Source organism: Aphidius gifuensis, linkage group LG2 (assembly GCF_014905175.1).
Source record: "Aphidius gifuensis isolate YNYX2018 linkage group LG2, ASM1490517v1, whole genome shotgun sequence".
Lineage (NCBI taxonomy): Eukaryota > Metazoa > Arthropoda > Insecta > Hymenoptera > Braconidae > Aphidius > Aphidius gifuensis.
The window spans coordinates 23184286-23204488 of record NC_057789.1 but is presented as its reverse complement, the minus strand read 5'-3'; the positions used below and the strand labels follow the sequence as shown (position 1 = coordinate 23204488).

General features: G+C 28.9%; 1 protein-coding gene across 1 annotated transcript; it reads left to right on the top strand.

The window, feature by feature from the left end:
- Nucleotides 1–264: 264 nt before the first annotated feature.
- LOC122850556 (neprilysin-2-like) lies at nt 265–19583 on the top strand. Its single transcript, XM_044149686.1, has 9 exons — nt 265–1531; nt 1619–1869; nt 1937–2215; nt 3393–3525; nt 17027–17401; nt 17453–17681; nt 17883–18439; nt 18767–19017; nt 19245–19583. The coding sequence occupies exons 1-9, from the start codon at nt 265–267 to the stop codon at nt 19581–19583; spliced, it is 3681 nt and encodes a 1226-aa protein (XP_044005621.1).
- Nucleotides 19584–20203: the final 620 nt, after the last annotated feature.

Below are 20203 nucleotides of genomic sequence, written 5' to 3'. Positions count from 1 at the left end.
AAATAAATTTGATAGCATTTAAATGATCATCTGTACATATTTTACTATTAATTTTTACTAACTACTAATTGATTTTATCACTTAATCACTTTTATTCAAACAGCTTCAATGATCTTGAAAAATATGGATGTTCAAGTGGATCCTTGCAACAATTTTTTTCAATTCGCCTGTGGAGGTTACATAAATTCAACAAAAATACCTGAAGATAGGTATTCAGTGGATTATTTTGTTGAAGTTCAAAGTCTCATTTCAAAAAAATTAATCATGGCTCTAGAAGAACCCAGAAAACCAAGTGAACCTAAAGCCTTTAAAATTATTAAAAAAATGTATAAGTACTGTCTTAAAACCAGATCAACTGAAAAACAAGATTTGGATTTACTATTAAATTACATTGAACAACTAGGAGGCTGGCCTGTTTTAAAAGAAAATAGTTGGAATGAGTCAGCATTTGATTGGAGGGGAATGAATTACAAAATTGGCAATAAAACTGCTTGGATTAATTTTTTTTTCAAGTTTAATAATCCAACAAATTCAGAAAACGGTAGTTTGTTGATAGACATGGCTGAACCGCCTCTTAGTCATACTCGAGAAGTGTTAGTAGATTTAACTAATAAATTTAAAAATAAATTTTTTATACAAAGTTACTTTGATACCATGGTGGCAATAGCAGTTTACATGGGAGCCAAGCCTAAAATTGCAAGAAAAGATCTAAGAGATGCTCTCGATTTTGAAATGAAGCTTGGAAAAATACTTCTCACTAATGAACAGTTACATAGTGATCCAAAATTTTATTACAAGTCAATGACAGTTGCAGAACTTGCTGGAAATTATTCATTTTATCCTTGGAAAAATTCTCTGAATAATCAGTTTTCGCCAAATATAACATTCAATGATGATACCACAGTGTATTTAGATAATTTTTTTTTTATTAAAAACTTTGAAAATCTTATAAAAACAACATCAAACAGAACAATAGCCAATTACGCAATATGGTATGAAATTCAAAAGCATTCATCGTTCATCGATATCAATAAAAATGTCACACAAAATTCAAGTTCTACGAATGATGAATTTACATCACAAAAAATATGTTTCGATGAAGTTTCTGGATTGTTTCCATTAGCTATTGGAGCTTTATATACTCGTAAATATTTTAACCAAAATTTAAAAGAACAAATTAATATCATTGGGGAAAATGTTTATGAACAATTTTCAGAAATGTTAAACAGTTCAAATATAATGGATGATGAAACAAAAGAAAAAGCTTTTTTAATACTTGCTAATATGACACGCAAAGTTACTCCTCCAGATGAATTATTTGATGATTCAAAACTTGATGAATACTACAGAGAGTTTGAAGTACTTGAAGATGGATATTTGAACAATCGTTTACGTGCATTGATATTTAATGAAGAAATATCTTGGGCACAATCTTTTTCGGGAGATGAAATTCCTGAAACTGATTGGATCAGTTTTGGAAAAGCTACACACATTCTCGTTCCTTTGTACAAGTTTTTAGGAAATACAATAGGTAAAATCTGCTTTACCAATTTATATTTTATTTTTTTTTATTATTTTATGAGTAGAAAAATTAAAAAAAACTTGTTTATTTTTCTAGAAATTCCAGGTGGAATGCTACAAGGTATTTTTTTTGACAATGATCGTCCTGATTACATTAATTACGGTACAATTGGTAGTTTGATTGGTCACGAAGTAACTCATAGGTTTGATGATGATAGTAAATATTGGGATCATGAAGGAAATTTAGATGACTGGTGGACACCATTGACAAAAAAAAGATTCGATGATAAGGCTAAATGCTTGATTAATCAGTATGGAAAGTATACAGTTCAACGGGTCAACTTGAAAGTAAGAATTATTAGGATGAGACAAAAATTTATAAGATAAAAAATTATAAAACAAAATTTTATTCTAGATTAATGGAAAGATCACTCTAAGTGAAAATATTGCTGACAATGGTGGAATAAGAGCTGCTTATTTTGCGTACAAAAAAACATTAATGGAACATCAAACTGTGATAGAAAAAAAATTACCAAATCTCAATTATACATTATCACAATTATTTTGGATAAGTACTGCAAATATGTGGTGTGAAAAGTCAAGCAAAATTTCATCTTCTTTTGCCTTAGCTACCGATGTACATTCCCCACAAGAATTTAGAGTCATTGGAATGTTATCAAATTCACAAGAATTTGCAAATGATTTCAATTGTCCGATTAATTCAAAAATGAATCCGAAAAAAAAATGTATTGTCTGGTAAAAACATTATGTAATCAACTAAAAAAATTTAAAATATATTTATTATTTTTTTCTGCTTGAAGTTTGTAATTTCTTATGGCTAAATTAATAATTTTTTTATTACATTTTTCAATTTAATATTTATCGTATTTATTTAAAAAAGTTTTTAGAAGTTTGATAATATTTTGTTTTTCAGTGTATATTTATAACAATTTGAACAATAGGTCAAATAAATTTATACTGTTATTTTAGAATTAATTTCCGCATTAGTTATAAATACAAATAGAAAAAATAATATATTAATTTATATTCAATATATTTAAATACACGAATTATGTAAAATAAGTCTAAGTTTTTTAATATATGATCAAGGTGCCCAGGGTCAGTGGTGATGAACGGCTTTCAAAACCTTGATTCGTATAAAATACGCATATGAAATTTCTTTATTATTTTTGTTTATTCAAAAAACAACTTAATTTTAAATTAACAGGAAGTGATTTTAGTATATATATAAATATAAACTTGATGAAATCTACAGCTTCGAATCACTATCAAATAAAACATCAGCACAGAAAGGATGAAACGATTTAAAAAAAAGAACAAATTTATCATAATATTTTTATTGTTCTCCCTGGTAGAAATAATCTCTCCGGATTTTCTCCGGATTTCTACGGATTTCTCCGTATCGTCTCCGGATTTTCTACGCAATTGAGACTTCTGGAGATATTATTCCGGAGTTTTTTCGGGTTTTCTCCGGATTTTTTCAGAAAAAATTTCTTTTTTATTTTTCGTATGTAAACTCTTATTTCTACTTTTTCTTATTAATTTTTCCATTTTTTTGTGTTTGTTTTTTTAAGTCAAAATTCCGGAAAAAACCCGGAGATATTATAGAAATAGTCTGGAGATTACTCCGTAAATATCTCCGGAAGTCTCAATTACGTAGAAAATCCGGAGAAACCCGGAGTAAGTCCGGAGAGATCCGGAGAGATTCAGAGAAATCCGGAGAAAATCCGGAGAGATTATTTCTACCAGGGCTTAATTGTAATTGTACCAATAAAGGTGAGATATTAATAAACAATAAAAATTATTTAATTTTAAATATATCATTAAACTGGTTCATTAATAATCAACAGGCAGTTGACTCAATGGGTATACAACAACTCATAAGATCAAGTGGAAATAATCACGTGACACAAATTGGTAGTGACACAAATTTTTTACTCAATGAAAATAACGTGTGCACGACAACTTCCTGTATTGAAAGTGGTAAGAATAAAATAATAATTTAAATTACATATATATTTACATTTAATTAATGTTTTTTTAGTGTTTTTGGGTTGTTTTTTTTTTTTTAAATAACTTTAAAAGGAAACTCTACATAGAGCAACTCTTACTATTACAATATTGTCATTTATTTATTTATTTGTTCAATCGAAATTCTATCTTTTCCTTTACCTGAAGGTGTCATTTTTTTCAATTTATCTATCCCAATGATATTTTTCATAAGTGTTGTTATCATTTTTTGTGGTTTCCAATTCTCTTTTTTCTTTTCAATGGATCGTAGTTGCAATGTTTCTACATGTACGTTATGTCCTGCAACAAGCTGTGACCGACCTGCTCCATCTTCATTCCATTTTTCAAGAAAAACATCACTATCATCACTTTCATCATTATCATCAATATCATCTGAAACAATATTGTTTTTGTCACTATCACCAGGTAGTTGATTTTCATGATTATCATCAACGTCATTATCATCATCATCATCATTATTGTCAACATCATCATCACCACCACAATTTATTTGTTGTTTTAATAATGATAATTGTTTCTTAAGTAAAGATATTTGATGTTCTTTTTGTACTATTACAGTCGTGGAAAACGTATTTTCATCATGACCTTCTGAATTTAAAAATAATGGATGGTCATGTGCCATATTTGGCAGTATTGGTGTGTCGTTGTCATCAAATTGCACACATAATAGATATCTTTTATTATCTAGAAATGATTTATTCCAATTAATATAATAATTTATATAATCATCATAAATTAATATATATAATAATTTATGAATCAAATCATTAAATAATATAAAATTTCAGCAACTTACCACCTTTAAGAAGAACATGACCATCATAATATTGTCCATCTTCGGATGACATTATTTTTACCTTGTTTCCATTACATTGAATTGAAGATGAAGGCACAAATGTCTTCGATCTAGATGACAATTTTATCCATGCGTAAGACATATTTTGATTTAATGATTAAAATGCTTTTTTGTTTGGTTTTAATGATTAAAATACCGAGGAAAAGAAGTAGCTAATGGCTGTTTTCTTTCATAAACTCAGTGTTCAGCAGTGATAGCAAGAAGACTAGGTCTCTAGTCTTCATGAGTGATAGGTAAATGGTCGATTTTTGAGGTTTCATACACTTACAGTAAGATACTGTAAGATACTGTAAGAAACTGTATGATACCTCGGACGCCATTTTGAACATTCTCACCAACTGTCGACTCGACAATTAGCTCTCATTGCTCGATATATGTTGGTACATGTATTTTATTTGTTGAATAAATATATAAGATATCAAGGAAAAGCAGTGGCTAAGAAATGATGTAGCTAAGAAATTAATGCTGCCAAAAAATTATGTTTTGAGGAATTAATGTTGCTTGAAACATAATTTTTTTTGGCAACATTAATTACTCAGCTCCATCTTTTCCTTAGCTACGTACTGCTTTAACAAATAATTTTTCCCATTACTCCAATTTTTCTTTGAAATTTTACTTTACTAATATATGCGGAGTAAATCGGAGAAAATCGCAGGAATTTTGAAGAAAAACGGAAAAATACCGGAGAAAATTTTTTGACAGAGCAGAAATGAATTTGGTTGCGAGTGTAAGAATTTTATATAATAAATTAACGTTTATTTTTTTTTTTTGTTTCAGTCAACACCATTGAAGCATCTCCAATAGATCAATATTCAGCAAAAATGCCTGAAGCATTTTCTAGAAATATCAGCTCAACTCTTAATTGGATTAAAAATACACCGTTAATAAGTGAAACTAACAGATCAAACCTGTTTCATATCATGGATCAAGTCAAATCTATTATTAAGAAAAAAATGCATGACGACGTTAAAACAATAATGATGCTCTATGGGGCCGAACTCAATGACAATCATATTCTTTTATTTACTATTGATGACTTGCTCGATAATATCACTCTGTCAACTAATCCTGATTCAAGCATGAAGCTAATAAAATCAGCCGTTGGCATTTTTGAGAAAAATAATATTTCAACATCATTAACCAAAGATATGGAAACGTTGGGAAAAACAAAATTTATCCAAAACAAAATTTCAAAATTATGGCCAATAATACGTGGAATGATATGGAAAAATAGATTGCATTCTACTAATAATAATACTGAATCACAATCCAAAAAATCACGCACAAAAATTACTTTGGAATGGTGGTTCTATGTTGTTATTATAATTATTAGTATGATCAGTGTTTATTTTATTTATATATTTATTAATAAATGGAACAACGAACAAGAATATCGAGCAGTTTGTAAAAAAAATAATATTGTCCCATCATAATATTGTTTTTTTTTTAAAAAAAAAATTTAATAAAAAAATATTCTTAATCAAAACTTGATGAAAAATTTTATTCCAATTATAAAAACAACATGAACTAATCGATTTCGAAAAATCAAATTCCGTAGCGAAACTTTTTCTCCGAAATATTTTTGTTTTTGTTCGAAATTTCTGCGGCGTTATTCTTCAAAATTTGTCGGATTCATTCCACCTTACTCCGAATTTCTTTATATATACTAGCTGTGGTAACAACATCAGAAAGATACCAGCTCTGAATTATTCTCCACCAAATAATAGGACACCGAGTAACACCAGGTGGTTGAGAACGCAATAAGGCGAAGTCATTGCAATATTATGATCTCAATAAATGTTAAAGTCTTTATTAATTGGAACATTATTAGGATGCGCTTTTTATTATGTACATTGGTCACCTGGAGTCAATCATCTGCAGTGAAGTCATACAATAATTATAACTCAATTAATTACAAAACTATAAATTTATGGAGATCGGCGGATTATTATTATAGATAACTTTTGGTTGCAATCGGATTCGCAAACAGCCATAACGAAGAATATTATTGACAATATGCAGACAGTAAAAGCTGCAGTTGAAAAAGAGGACCCTGGTGAAAATAATTTGGCGGGTTATGTCATAATATGGCATAATCTGACATAATATGATAATAAATATGCCATATTCCGACGAAAATTCATTATGGCCAGAAAATGGCATAATAATCTAGCATCCAAAAATCATGTAAGAATATGTCAGAATATGGCATATTCTGGCATACCCTGGTAGAAATATTTCTCCAACTTTTTCCAACTTTCTTCGCTTTTTTTCCTTTTTTACGAAAATGACCCATGATTGGAGAAAAGTTGGAAAAAAGTTGCAGTACATTTCAGGTTGGAGAAATGGTGGAAAAAAGTTGGAGAAAAGTCGAAAAAAAGTTGGAAAAAAGTTGGAGTAAATTTTTGGTTGGAGAAAGGTTAGAGAAATTTTTTCGCCATTTCTCCAACCATGGGTCATTTTTTAAAAAGGTGGAGAAAAGTTGGAAAATAGTCGGAGAAATATTTCTACCAGGGTATTCCGACAAAATTCATTTGTCAGAGAATGGCATATTCTGGCATCCAAAAATCATGGAAGATCTCCGACAAAATTCATTTATTGCCAGAAAATGGCATCCCTGGTAGAAATAATTCTCCGGAATCGCTCCGGATTGCTCCGGATTATTCCGGAATCGGCTCACTTAAAAAAAATGCGGAAAAATACGAGAAGTCCGTAGCAATTTCAAAATACTCAAATACCTGTGTAAAACAAAGGAAAATAAATGACTAAAAAATTTTAATGGGCCAATTCCGGAGCGATACGGAATTTTACGGAGTTTTTCGGAATTTTACGAAGTTTTACGGACCCAGGAAAAAATCGCGTAGATCTACGTATATCTAACTAGATCTAATAAGATCTAATAAGATATAATTAGATCCGAAAGTAGCAAGATGTACTTATATATGTATATAATTAGATCTAATCATACACTGAGAGAAATTTTAACTAAAAATTAAAATCATGGTTGGATAGAAATTACTATAGTACTTTGTAATTTTTGTTTTAATTCTGGGACTGGCCGCGAGAGTCGGAATTCTACAATAAAATTATGTAAAATGTGTAAAATGTCAAAAAATTGTTGGGTTACTTCAAGCCTCTATACATCGTTATCTATTGCAGATGGACATGGGGTTGAGTGAAGTTTATTATTGAAAATTCAATTCTAAACAATTTATAAAGAATTACTTTTTTTGATTAATCTCTTAGATAATGAGTTATGAGTTAATTAAAATAAAGACATACATGTTTTGTGAAAACAATAAAAATTATTATATGGTTGAATAAAAAATACTGCACAATTTAATAAATATTCTTATATATATAATAAAAATTATCATGTAGACATATAAAAGTTAGCATAGACTTAAATATTTTTTACTATATAGCTTTGTAAAAATTCTGTTTGTGGGACGAAATAACACAAAGATGGCCGACCGATTGAACAAATGATTGAACTGTCATGTAATTTCAAGCATTTCTACAGCCTTATCTGTTGAAGCTAGGTATGGGGTTAAGCGAGGTTTATTGTTGGTTATTTATTTCTAAACAATTTATCAAGAATAACTTTTTTCTATTTAACAATTAGTTTTCGAGTTTTGAGCGTGTAAACAGAAAAGAAAAAATGTTGCCGGGAATTGATTGCTATTCTCCGTGAATCTAGCACAAACTGCCCAACTTAACACAAAAAATGTCCAACTTTTAAATAAAATTTGTAATAAAATTTAGTAAATTCTAAAACCGGTAGTGGGTAAATTCTCAGTCTGCTAGATTTTACTTGTGAGTGTCGTGAATTTAGTCATTTTTTTAAACAGAAATTACAATAAAATTGTGTAAATTTTATGGCTTAGTAGTGTATATAGTCAATGGCCAGATTTTTTACATAATTTTATTGTAAAAATTATCTATCAATATACGAATAATTCTTATAAATGACGGGGGAACGCAGTTTTTACTATTTATTTTGTATTTTTTTCTTTTACGTTTGTAATTCTTAGTTAATATTTCTCTCAGTGTATTGAAAATGCTGTGGGATCGCATTATACATATATTATTAGATCTAATCAGATCTAAGTAGATATAATTAGATCTAAGTAGATATAATCAGATCTAATCGTGTCGAAAATGCAGCAAGATCTAATTATATCCCGATAAATATATATGTCGGAATTTCATAAGAAGCTGCTGTTATTCTTTTGCATTTTTTTTCATGTAACGAAAATTTCAAGAAAAAAAAAATTTTTTTTTAATCATAAAAATACATTCCGAGGTCAATAAAACTAATACAAATGGAATTTATGTTTGATTGTTTATATTTATAAATATTATTTCATGCTTATATAATTTGCCGATCATCAGCCGTGTCGGTTGATTCTCGGATTGTCATGATAAATATTCAAGTGAAACAAATTTTCGTAGTTTTCAATTATTGCTGCTATGGTTGAGTAGGTAAGGCTCTGGACTCTCATCAAGAAGATACCACCGTGTTCAAGTCCAGGTGATGGTAAAAATTTGTGGTGAAAATCTTTTGGTCCAATAGATCATTAATTATATAAATAAAAAAATAAAATTGTTTAAACGATTTGAAATTTTTTTTTTTTAAATCAATGAATTTTTGGAATCTCAGTAGATCTACTTAGATCTCAGTATATCTAAGTATATCTAAGTATATCTAATTAGATCTAATGAGATCTAGTTATATACGAGTAGATCGCGCCATTTTGCGGATCTAATTATATCTGAAGCAGTTAGATCTAATTTGATATACGTAGATCTACGCGATTTTTTCCTGGGGAGTATTTCCGGAATTTTACGGAGTTTTTCCGGAGTTTTACGGAGAAATTATTTCCACCAGGGATATTCTGGCATCCAAAAATCATGTAAGAATATGTCAAAATATGTCAGAATATGGCATTTTCTGTCAAATGAAGTTTGTCAGAATATGCCATATTATGCTGACATATAAAAATTTTGTAATGGATAATAATTCTTTTAGTAAATAATGTTTTCTTCTCGGTCACGTCGTTGTTTTAATTATGTGACTTTGTTATTAAATTATTACGCAAGAAATTTTTTGAGTGATACCATTTTTTTTACATTTCTTCTTGTACATTGCTTTTTAAAGTTTCTCCCATGTGGTCATCTCACAACTAGTTCTTATATATACGATATAGATCCATCATATTCATATCTAAAAAATATGACGATTGATAATATACAAAAATTTTAATAATCGCAATGTTTTGAAAATTTGCGAGGGATGAGGTTACCTCTATTTCATGTATACGAGCACATCGCACTCAGATAAGGATAAGTTAACAGTTAACATACCAATATGTTTACATTAAACATACAAAATTTTAATGTTAAGATATATATATTAACAATAAACATAGATATCTTAACTGTTAACATACGTATACGGAGAGAATTTTTTATTTTTTTTTACGAAAAAAACAGCAAATTTTACAATGGCCCATAGCTGAGCTGCGCCATCTATCGGTTTCATGATATTTTCATATGGGCCATAGCAAAATATCGTGTGGGCGTGGCTATTTTTTTTTTTGTGTACCATAGTAATTTTTGTTATGGTCAAACGCAAAATTTATTCCATTTATTGAAAATATTATAAAATTTTTTTTTTTTATTGTCAATATCTATAAGTTATTTATTTGTTTTTTTTTTATTTCTTTTTATTTTATTTTATTTTATTTCATTTATTAACCCAAACCAGGGTTTGAACGCCAAACCTTCCGAACAGAATTCCTACGCGTTATCCGCTGCGCCACAACAACATTTACAAAAGCTAACATTTGTTTGTTTTTCATTAACAACTTAAACATAAGCAAAGACACGCCTGCGCAGTCGGCTAAAAAGTGGGGGTGGTTGACATTTCTGAGTCTGTCATTGCTTTTGCTATGGCCCATTGTAATTTTAACCATGTTGCTTTGTATATATCAGTGACACCTATAGGATTTCTGAGAGAATGATATTTTTACTATGGCACATTGTAAATTTTCAGAGGATCATTTTAATTTTGTCCACAGCAACAACGTAAAATTTTATGAATAACAAAGCAAAAAAAAAAATAAATATATTTTGCTATGGTACAATGTAATTTTTAGGCTAGATTATTTTAACTTATAAATTTGGCCTCGGTAAAAATTTCTTAATGCCTTGTAATTTTTTTTCTGAACATAGCAAAAAAAAAAACATTATATAAATTGCTATGGTACATTTCAATTTTTCAAAGCAAAAATTGTTTTCTTTTGTTAACATGATAGTAAATATTTTAATAGTCAGAAGATAGACCCTCAATGATATGGCGCCATAGCAAAATTTGCTGAAAATTTTTCTCCGTGTATGTTTATAGTTAACATACGTATCTTTACGCGGCCAAATATTTTGATGCCCCAGTCTACTTCTTGTAATCTTTTTTTTTTGACATTATATTGTGATACTATTCTAATTGTAATATAATATAATATGTACTCGTGTTGTCATAAATTTATTTAAATTTAGTTTTTTTGTAAATTCATTCTTAATTTTACATTCAATTTTCATATTTACATACGTAAATGTCTTCAACTATCAGCCTAACCTTCAAATTGTGTCAATTACAGATATCTTAATAGTTAACATACGCATATTAACTATTAAGATACGTATGTTTAATGTTAATATATATATCTTTGATGTAAACTTATCAGCCACCACCCATTTTAACATGGCATATGTTAACATTAAACAGGATATGTTAACTGTTAACATATCCTTCTCTGTGTGTGGCGCGCTACGCGCGCCTGTATTCATATTTTTTTTAACGTAATATTTATTCTAATTTACTCGTTATTACCGAGTTTCACGATATAGTTTTAATAATTACTTATAGTTATTTTTTATTTTGCAAAAGAATAAAAGAACGAATTCTTCATAAAATTTTTTTATTTATGAAAATAAATATTATCTAATCAATTTTTGGGTATGTCGAGGATAGGTGTACGTCCTTAAATTTCCCTCTGAACACAGGTGATGAATTCTTTTAAATCTATATTCCACGCTAGCTTGTTATGAATAAAATTAAAAAAAAAAAAAGCTGTAAGTCAAGATTAAATGCATTCCTTGAGATTTCCTCATAGCCGATCTATTTTATGTTAAGTTTGGAAAAATGATTACACAATTGAGGTGTATTTCTATTGATTTTCTTTTGTATACAGCTAATCTATTTCGTTTTCATTTTTAAAAATCTTATATTTTTTTTACTGATTTTTATAAAATAGGAATCGATTTATTTCATTGACATTAAATCCTCCAAGATCACTCTTTGTTTATTCGATTTATTTCGTTAGCGACAAAATCACAAACTACGTCTTACTCACTCTTTTTTTTGTTTTTTGTTGCTAACGAAACAAATAAAAAATAACAGAAATAAACAAAAAACTATATAAGAGTGAATGAGAAGAACAACGACCAATCAAATGTCCGGAAGACCGATGATGTTTGTCTTTTTTATATAAGGAATAAGGCTCGGTAGTTTATTTGCGCTTTCATTTTTTTTTTTTTTTCGGTATTATTATATTTTTTCTCACACTTGACACGAGGCACTACCGTGCTTCTTGATTTATTTATTAAAAACTAAAGCTGGTTCAAAGCGCAAAAAAGAATGACTTTAAATGGCTATGTAACAAAAAAAATGTATAGCTTGAAAAAAAAATGTAACTAAGTGTAAAAAATCTAGTGTCTAAGTTAATTTTTATGCAAATTAAATGAATGATGAATAAAAATTATTTGGTTTTAAATCATTATACTATTTTTTTAACTTGTAGATTTATCTGTTGTACAAATGAATAATAACAATATTGGAGTCGATGTGGAAATAATTCTCCAGAATTGCTCCAGAATATCTCCGGATTACTCCGGATTATTCCGAAATTGCTCCGGATCATTCCGGAATTGGCTCACGTAGAAAAAATGCGGAAAAATACGAGAAATCCGTAGCAATTCCAAAATACTCGAATTCCCGTGTAAAATAAAGGAAAATAAAGGACTAAAAAATTTTAATGGGCCAATTCCGGAGCGATACGGAGTTTTCCGGAATTTTACCGAGTTTTTCGGAATTGTACGGAGTATTTCCGGACTTTTACGGAGTATTTCCAGAGTTTTTACGGAGTTTTACGGAGAAATTATTTCCACTAGGGCATCCCATCGTCGAACAAAGGTTGGGCCCGAGAGGGTGCGCATCTACATATGCTTATAAAAGATATTTTCAGTGCCCCTCTGTCCAAAATATATTCACTATACTGACAGGTTCTTGGTAGTATGTGTATCTGTATTCCATCTGGATAGGCACACACATACTACCATAGCCAAGAAACATGAAACAGCACGACGAATAAAAGAGAGAGAACGACCGCTAATGATAGAAAATTTAATAATTAAAACTTGAATATCTTTAAAAATCCACGGAAAAAAAGGATCTATATGGGCTTAAAATATTCGTATCGAAAAGTACTATAAAATGATAAAAAAAAACAGCAATATTAAACAACAATTTTTTCAACTACAAGCGTAAATGTGTGTTCCATCCCTATCCAAGTGTGTTAAAGTTGTCAACTTTGACATCAATTATCTAAAAAAAACCACGCATTAAAATTGTGAAAAAATTCATCAAAATAGATAATTATTCAGGCTTTCATTGAAGCCCAAAAAATAAAAAATTAAACAACGGGAAATTATCGGTACTTTAATTGCTAATTGTAATTTCCCGATCGACCTTAATTGCTAGAAAATGTAAGAAAAAATTTATACACATTGCTAACATAAAACGTGTAACTTGTATCATATATTTAGACTGTTTTTTATATTTGTAGAATTTAGATGTTGACCAGCAGCATTAAGAAATGAAGCATTTGGATCCAGGTAGGATCCCACAAGGGTGAACGGCCGTGCCAGGCTTGTTACAAGCTTGTGTTTCCTAGCCTTGGTGGACTAGAATGTGCCTAGCTTGGTACAGAGAATTTTCCCAGTCATTGCACAAGACTTGAGCACCCAGGCTTGTACCAAGCCTGTGACAATCGTTAATTCCGAGCCTCACACAAGGTTAAAAATTCCGAGCTCGTGTCAAGCTTGTATTTACAGTCATTGCACAAGACTTGTTATTCCAGGCTTGTACCAAGCCTGTGACAATCGTTAATTCCGAGCCTCACACAAGGTTAAAAATTCCAAGCTCGTATCAAGCCTGTATTTACAGTCATTGCACAAGACTTGCTAGTCCAGGCTTGTACCAAGCCTGTGTCAATCGGTAATTCCAAGCCTTAAACAAGGTTGAAATTTCCAAGATTGTGTCGAGCCTGTATTTACAGTCATTGCACAAGACTTGTTAGTCCAGGCTTGTAACAAGCATGTGTCAATCGTTAATTCCAAGCCTCACACAAGGTTAAAAATTCCGAGCTCGTGTCAAGCCTGTATTTACAGTCATTGCACAAGACTTGTTAGTCCAGGCTTGTACCAAGCCTGTGTTAATCGTTAGTTCCAAGCCTCACACAAGATTAAAAATTTCAAGGTTGTGTCAAACCTGTTTTTCCAGTCTCTAGACAAGCCTTGTTAATCCAGGCTTGACACAAGACTGTCTCCTTGATTTTTCCCGCCTTCACACGAGCCTCGTAATACAGCTTTGTTTCAAGCTGGTGCCCATTGTTCCACCAAGCCCGACACGAGACTTGACTTATGCATATATTTAACTCAAAAAAAAAAATTATAGTAATTAGATATATAAATTTAATATAAATTTCAAATAAAAATTATCAGGCTTTGACTATTGTGTGAGGCATTTGCAAGGACTGTGTGTTCAGTCTCAATAGAATTTATTTATATAAAAAATTTTGACGACCACTTTCATCAATACCCCGATGGTCGACATGATAGTGCATTGGACTTCCACGTGAGAGGCCCCGGATCGATCCCGCGTCGCGTCCCTAGTTTTTCGTTTAATTATTATCGTTTAATAGAATTGTCTGAATTAAAAAATAACAATGTTGGAATTAATAAATTAACAATAATAATAGATTAACCATAATAATTTATTTATATTTTTTTTAAATTGTTTTTGGAAGCTTGTGTCAAGCCCGAGGCACAAGCCTTGGCACAAGGCTGGAATACGAGTCTTGACACGAGGCTGGGACACGAGCCTTGGCACAAGGCTTGTCATCAAGCTTGTAACATAGGCACATTTCCAATCACTTAACAACCTTGGCACAAGCTTGTAGCACAAGCTAGACACAAGCATGTGAGCCTTGTGCACAAGCTTGTGCCAGGCCTGGCACAATCGTTTACTCCTACCTGGGCGACAAGCACTTGAATTTGTATGGGCTATATTGTATGGGTATGCAACACGTTAACATTCATCAGCTGTTACATTATTTAAAAATTTTAAAGAAAAAACATTTTTTAAACCAGATTTTGGTGTTGATGGTATATTTGGTAGATATATCCAACTTTTTTTATTTTAATTATTATTAATAAAGAAATAATTCAAAAAATTCAAAAAAAAAAAAATCAAAAAGAGAAGAAAAGGAAAAAATTTTAATTACCGGACAGAAACCCATAATGGCGTCTGAAATTCCATAATTTACCGCAAGAGATCTCATAATCGCGCACACAGCCGGGGTTAGCAACGCTACCACGCTGTCTACATATATTGTACGCATATCTTGGTCTTTTCACGTGTGTCTTTGGTTAGATAAGGTTGCTTGCGCATTGCTCGTTGAGAGAAAAAAGTAAAAAATTCATCAATATGTTGAGGTAACAATATTGCACAATCTAATACAATTTAGAATATATTTATAATATTAATTAATTAATTATTAATTATTTCTGTATATTTTCGTATTTGTTATAGAAATCAAAAGTGAAAAAAAGCATTATCTTTCCATTTCCTTGGACATTTTTATTTATTTAATAAATAAAATTACATGTATTTTATTTTTTAAATAAATAAAAACCCCAAGGAAAAATTCGTTCAGGATTCAGCATTTTGTTGTGTCAACCAATTGAAACTGAAAAACATATACAATTTATTTGAAATAAAATGGAATTACCCCAAAAGAAATTATGTTTACAAAACCAACAATTTCAATATTCTTAGGTTAGTACACAAATGTCAAGAAAAATATAAATATAATACCGGCGCCAATGCACAGCCACACTCGTGGAATATTTATCGTATTTATTTAAAAAAGTTTTTAGAAGTTTGATAATATTTTGTTTTTCAGTGTATATTTATAACAATTTAAACAATAGGTCAAATAAATTTATACTGTTATTTTAGAATTAATTTCCGCATTAGTTATAAATACAAATTTAAAAAATAATATATTAATTTCTATTCAATATATTTAAATACACGAATTATGTAAAATAAGTCTAAGTTTTTTAGTATATGATCAAGGTGCCCAGGGTCAGTGGTGATGAACGGCTTTCAAAACCTTGATTCGTATAAAATACGCATATGAAGTTTCTTTAATATTTTTGTTTATTCAAAAAACAACTTAATTTTAAATTAACAGGAAGTGATTTTAGTATATATATAAATATAAACTTGATGAAATCTACAGCTTCTATTCACTATCAAATAAAACATCAGCATAGAAAAGATGAAACGATTTAAGAAAAATAACAAATTAATCATAGTATTTTTATTATTCTTAATTGTAATGGTACCAATAAAGGTGAGATATTAATAAACAATAAAAATTATTTAATTTTAAATATATCATTAAACTGGTTCATTAGGGCCGGTTTTGTAGTCCATAGTTAAGTCAACATGGTATAGTATAGTATAGGGAAGAGAAACGTTAGACTATACCAAAAAACTGTAACTATGGACTACAAAACCGGCCCTTAATAATCAACAGGCAGTTGACTCAATGGCTATACAACAACTCATAAGATCAAGTGGAAATAATCACGTGACACAAATTGGTAGTGACACAAATTTTTTACTCAATGAAAATAACGTGTGCACGACAACTTCCTGTATTGAAAGTGGTAAAAATAAAATAATAATTTAAATTACATATATATTTACATTTAATTAGTGTTTTTTTAGTGTTTTTGGGTTGTTTTTTTTTTTTTTTTAAAAACTTAATATTCTAATTTATTCGAATTTCTATTTCTATCGATTTTTTTTTACAAAAATCACATTATTTAAAAAACTTACCTCTTATTTTTTTCTAGATTTTTTTTGTCAATTAGTTTCTTTTAATTATTATAAAAAACATTGGTCGTAAAATTTAAAACACCATGCATATTTTGTCATGAATATAAGTCAAAGATTATTTAAGTGTTTTTTTTTTTAAATTTTAATATTATTAGGCATATTTTTTTAATCATTCATCTAATTTTCTTCTTGATTATCGAGTTTTGTACTCTTAAATTCTGTATATTATATTAAAAAATAAATAATATTTTTCTATTCTTTAATTTTCTTGATAAATTTTAAAAACACTGACTAATGCAATTTAAAAAATCACACTAGATTGTATTTTTCGTTTATTTTTACAGCCTCAACGATATTAAAAAATATGGATCCTCATGTAAATCCTTGTGATAATTTTTATCGATTTGCATGTGGTGGATATTTAAACTCAACTGATATTCCTGATGAATCATCCTACATAGATATTTGGTCTCTCATAAACGATAAAGTTTCTGAAAAATTAATCACCAGTCTTGAAAAAGCCATCAAATCAAATGAACCTAGAGCTTTCAAACTAGCAAAAAATTTTTATAAATTATGTATGAACACAACAGCCATTGAAGAACAAGGATTAGATTCACTTTACAGTTACATTGAACAATTTGGAGGTTGGCCTGTATTGAAAGGAAATAATTGGAATGAATCATCATTTGATTGGAAAGGAATGAATTATAAAATTGGCAATAAAAAATATTGGAAGAATTTTATATTCAATTTATTTCCAACTACAGATGGAAAAAATAATACAAAACGTAGTATTTATTTGACTGATCCTCTACTTGGACATGATCGAGAATACTTAGTGAAGGGTCTCGATGAAGAACGAGTACAAACTTATTTTTCATATATTATAAATATAGCAGTTGAAATGGGAGCAGATCCACAGCTGGCAATGGAAGATTTGATAGAATCATTTGGATTTGAAACTGAACTTGCTAAAATAACACTTTCACAGGAACAGCTTGTTGATGATCAAACAAATTTTTACAACCCAATAACAATTGAAGAATTAGAAAATACATACTCATATTATCCATGGAAGAATAATTTAAATAATCAACTACCATCAAATATCAAAATTAACAATAATGATATTATCATTATTGATAATGTTAATTTTATCAAAAACTTTGAAATACTTTTAAATAAAACATCTAAAAGAACAATTGCAAATTATGCAATATGGCATGAGATACAAAATTATGTACCATATTTGAATGATAAACTTAATAATGTCAAGAAAGATTATTACTATACTGGACATGAATCTAGACAAGAAATATGTCTTGGAAGTGTCAAAGGATTATTACCGTTAGCTGTCGGTGCGATTTATACACGTGAACATTTTAATGATGATGCTAAAAAACATGTTGACGTTATTGCAAAAAATGTGCAGGATGAATTTTCAGAAATTTTAAAACATAGCAATTGGATTGATAAAAAAATTAAAAAATTAGCTGTTAATAAAGTTAATAACATGATACGTCAAATTGCATATCCAGATGAACTTTTTAATGATACAAAAATTGATGATTATTATAAAGATTTTGAATTTTTCGACGAAAGTTATTTTAATAGTTGTTTGAGTGCTAAATCATTTCATAAGAAAATTTCATGGAAGTTAATCAAAAAAACTGTTGATAAAAATGATTGGAGTAATTTTGGATCATTAACGAGTAATGTTAATTCATATTACAGCCGTAGTAGTAACAAAATATGTAAGTTTGATATATTTTTTTTTTAAATTGAATTTTTTTTCTTTGAAATAAGAAAGCTTTTATTAAGGAGGTAAAAATAATTTTGACTAAAAAAAAAAAGATAGCAAAATAATTACCGTAATTGAATTTCAATTAAAATTACAGTTTTTTTCGTTTTTTTTAAATTTACTTATAAATATTTTCTTAAATGTTTAGATAAATTAGATGACAAGATTTAAATAGTAGGTCATTTTTTGAATTTTATAAAGCTTTTTAATGTCGAGTCAAAAATTTTTAGTCGTCGTAATTTCTTGTTTCTTAATGTTCGATGATATTTATACTTGATAGTGATTCCTGCTGGAATTCTTCATGGCATGTTGTTTGATGATTATCGACCAAAATATCTAAATTACGGAGGAATTGGAAGTATCATAGGTCATGAAATAACCCATGGATTTGATATTCAAGGTAGTCAATTTGATGATAATGGAAAATTGGCGAATTGGTTGACACCAACTATAAGTAAAATATATCATGAAAAAGCTCAATGTTTCATTGATCAGTATAATAATTATACAGTTTCGGAAGTTGAATTAAAGGTAATAATTATATATGATTTTTTAATATCTTTATGATTTGATATTTTAAAAAATGGTAAACTTATAGATTTGACATATTTTCTATATGTTAAAATACCAATCATTATTTTTTATAGTTGAAGCTCAAACACTATTTTTTTATATTAGTTCCGAAAATGAATGAAAAAATTCATTCATTCTAATTCAAAATTGGTATATTTTGTAATAAATTATTTTTTTTTATTCAGGTAAATGGCATTAACACTCAGAGTGAAAATATTGCAGACAATGGTGGTGTAAAAGCTGCATATTTTGCATACAAAAATTGGTTATTAAAAAATAATATCGAAAATAAATTACCTAATTTAAACTACGAGCCAAAACAAATGTTTTGGATAAGTTTTGCAAATACATGGTGTTCAAAGTATAGATTAACAAATTTAAAAGACAGTGTCAATCTTGATAATCACAGTCCAAATGAATTTAGAGTTGTTGGACCTCTTTCGAATATTCAAGAATTTTCAAATGACTTTAATTGTCCGATTGGGTCACCAATGAATCCACTGACAAAATGCAGCATTTGGTAAATTTTTTAGAAGATTTTCTATTGGTTGCAGAAGAATATACAAGCTTGAATTTTTCTTCATTACCATATGCATTTTTCTGGATATTTCTTCTGGAAAAATTTTACTGAATACAACAGCTCTGGAAAGACATGAAGTTTAATATTTTCGCAGAGGCAAGCCTGATCTGTGAATCTTTTATTGAAAAATAAACATGTAAATGTGCGAAACAAAACGAGTACATATAATATTCATGTACTTATTTATATTATGCGTTTCTGAAACTTGGTAATCAAAATTTTTTGTTATGCACATTTTTAAATTAGAGCTTTTAAAACGAAAAAAGTGCGCCATTAGAATGAACAAATGAGACTAGAACAATGTTTTTTCATGTGTAAGTCAAGTGTTATTGAGTTATCCTATGTATAGTATCAGTATACCAAAATTTCGAAAAATAATTTTTTAATTAATATCGATGATATACTATTATCGAATAATTTCGAAAAATTGTCAAATGATTTAGTACAGTAGCACGTATAAATAAAAAGCGATTGCATATAGCGCTGAGCGTGATAACATCGTTGATAAATAGTAATAAACATAAAACAAAATATTTATTTATATTCATTAAAAATATAATACTT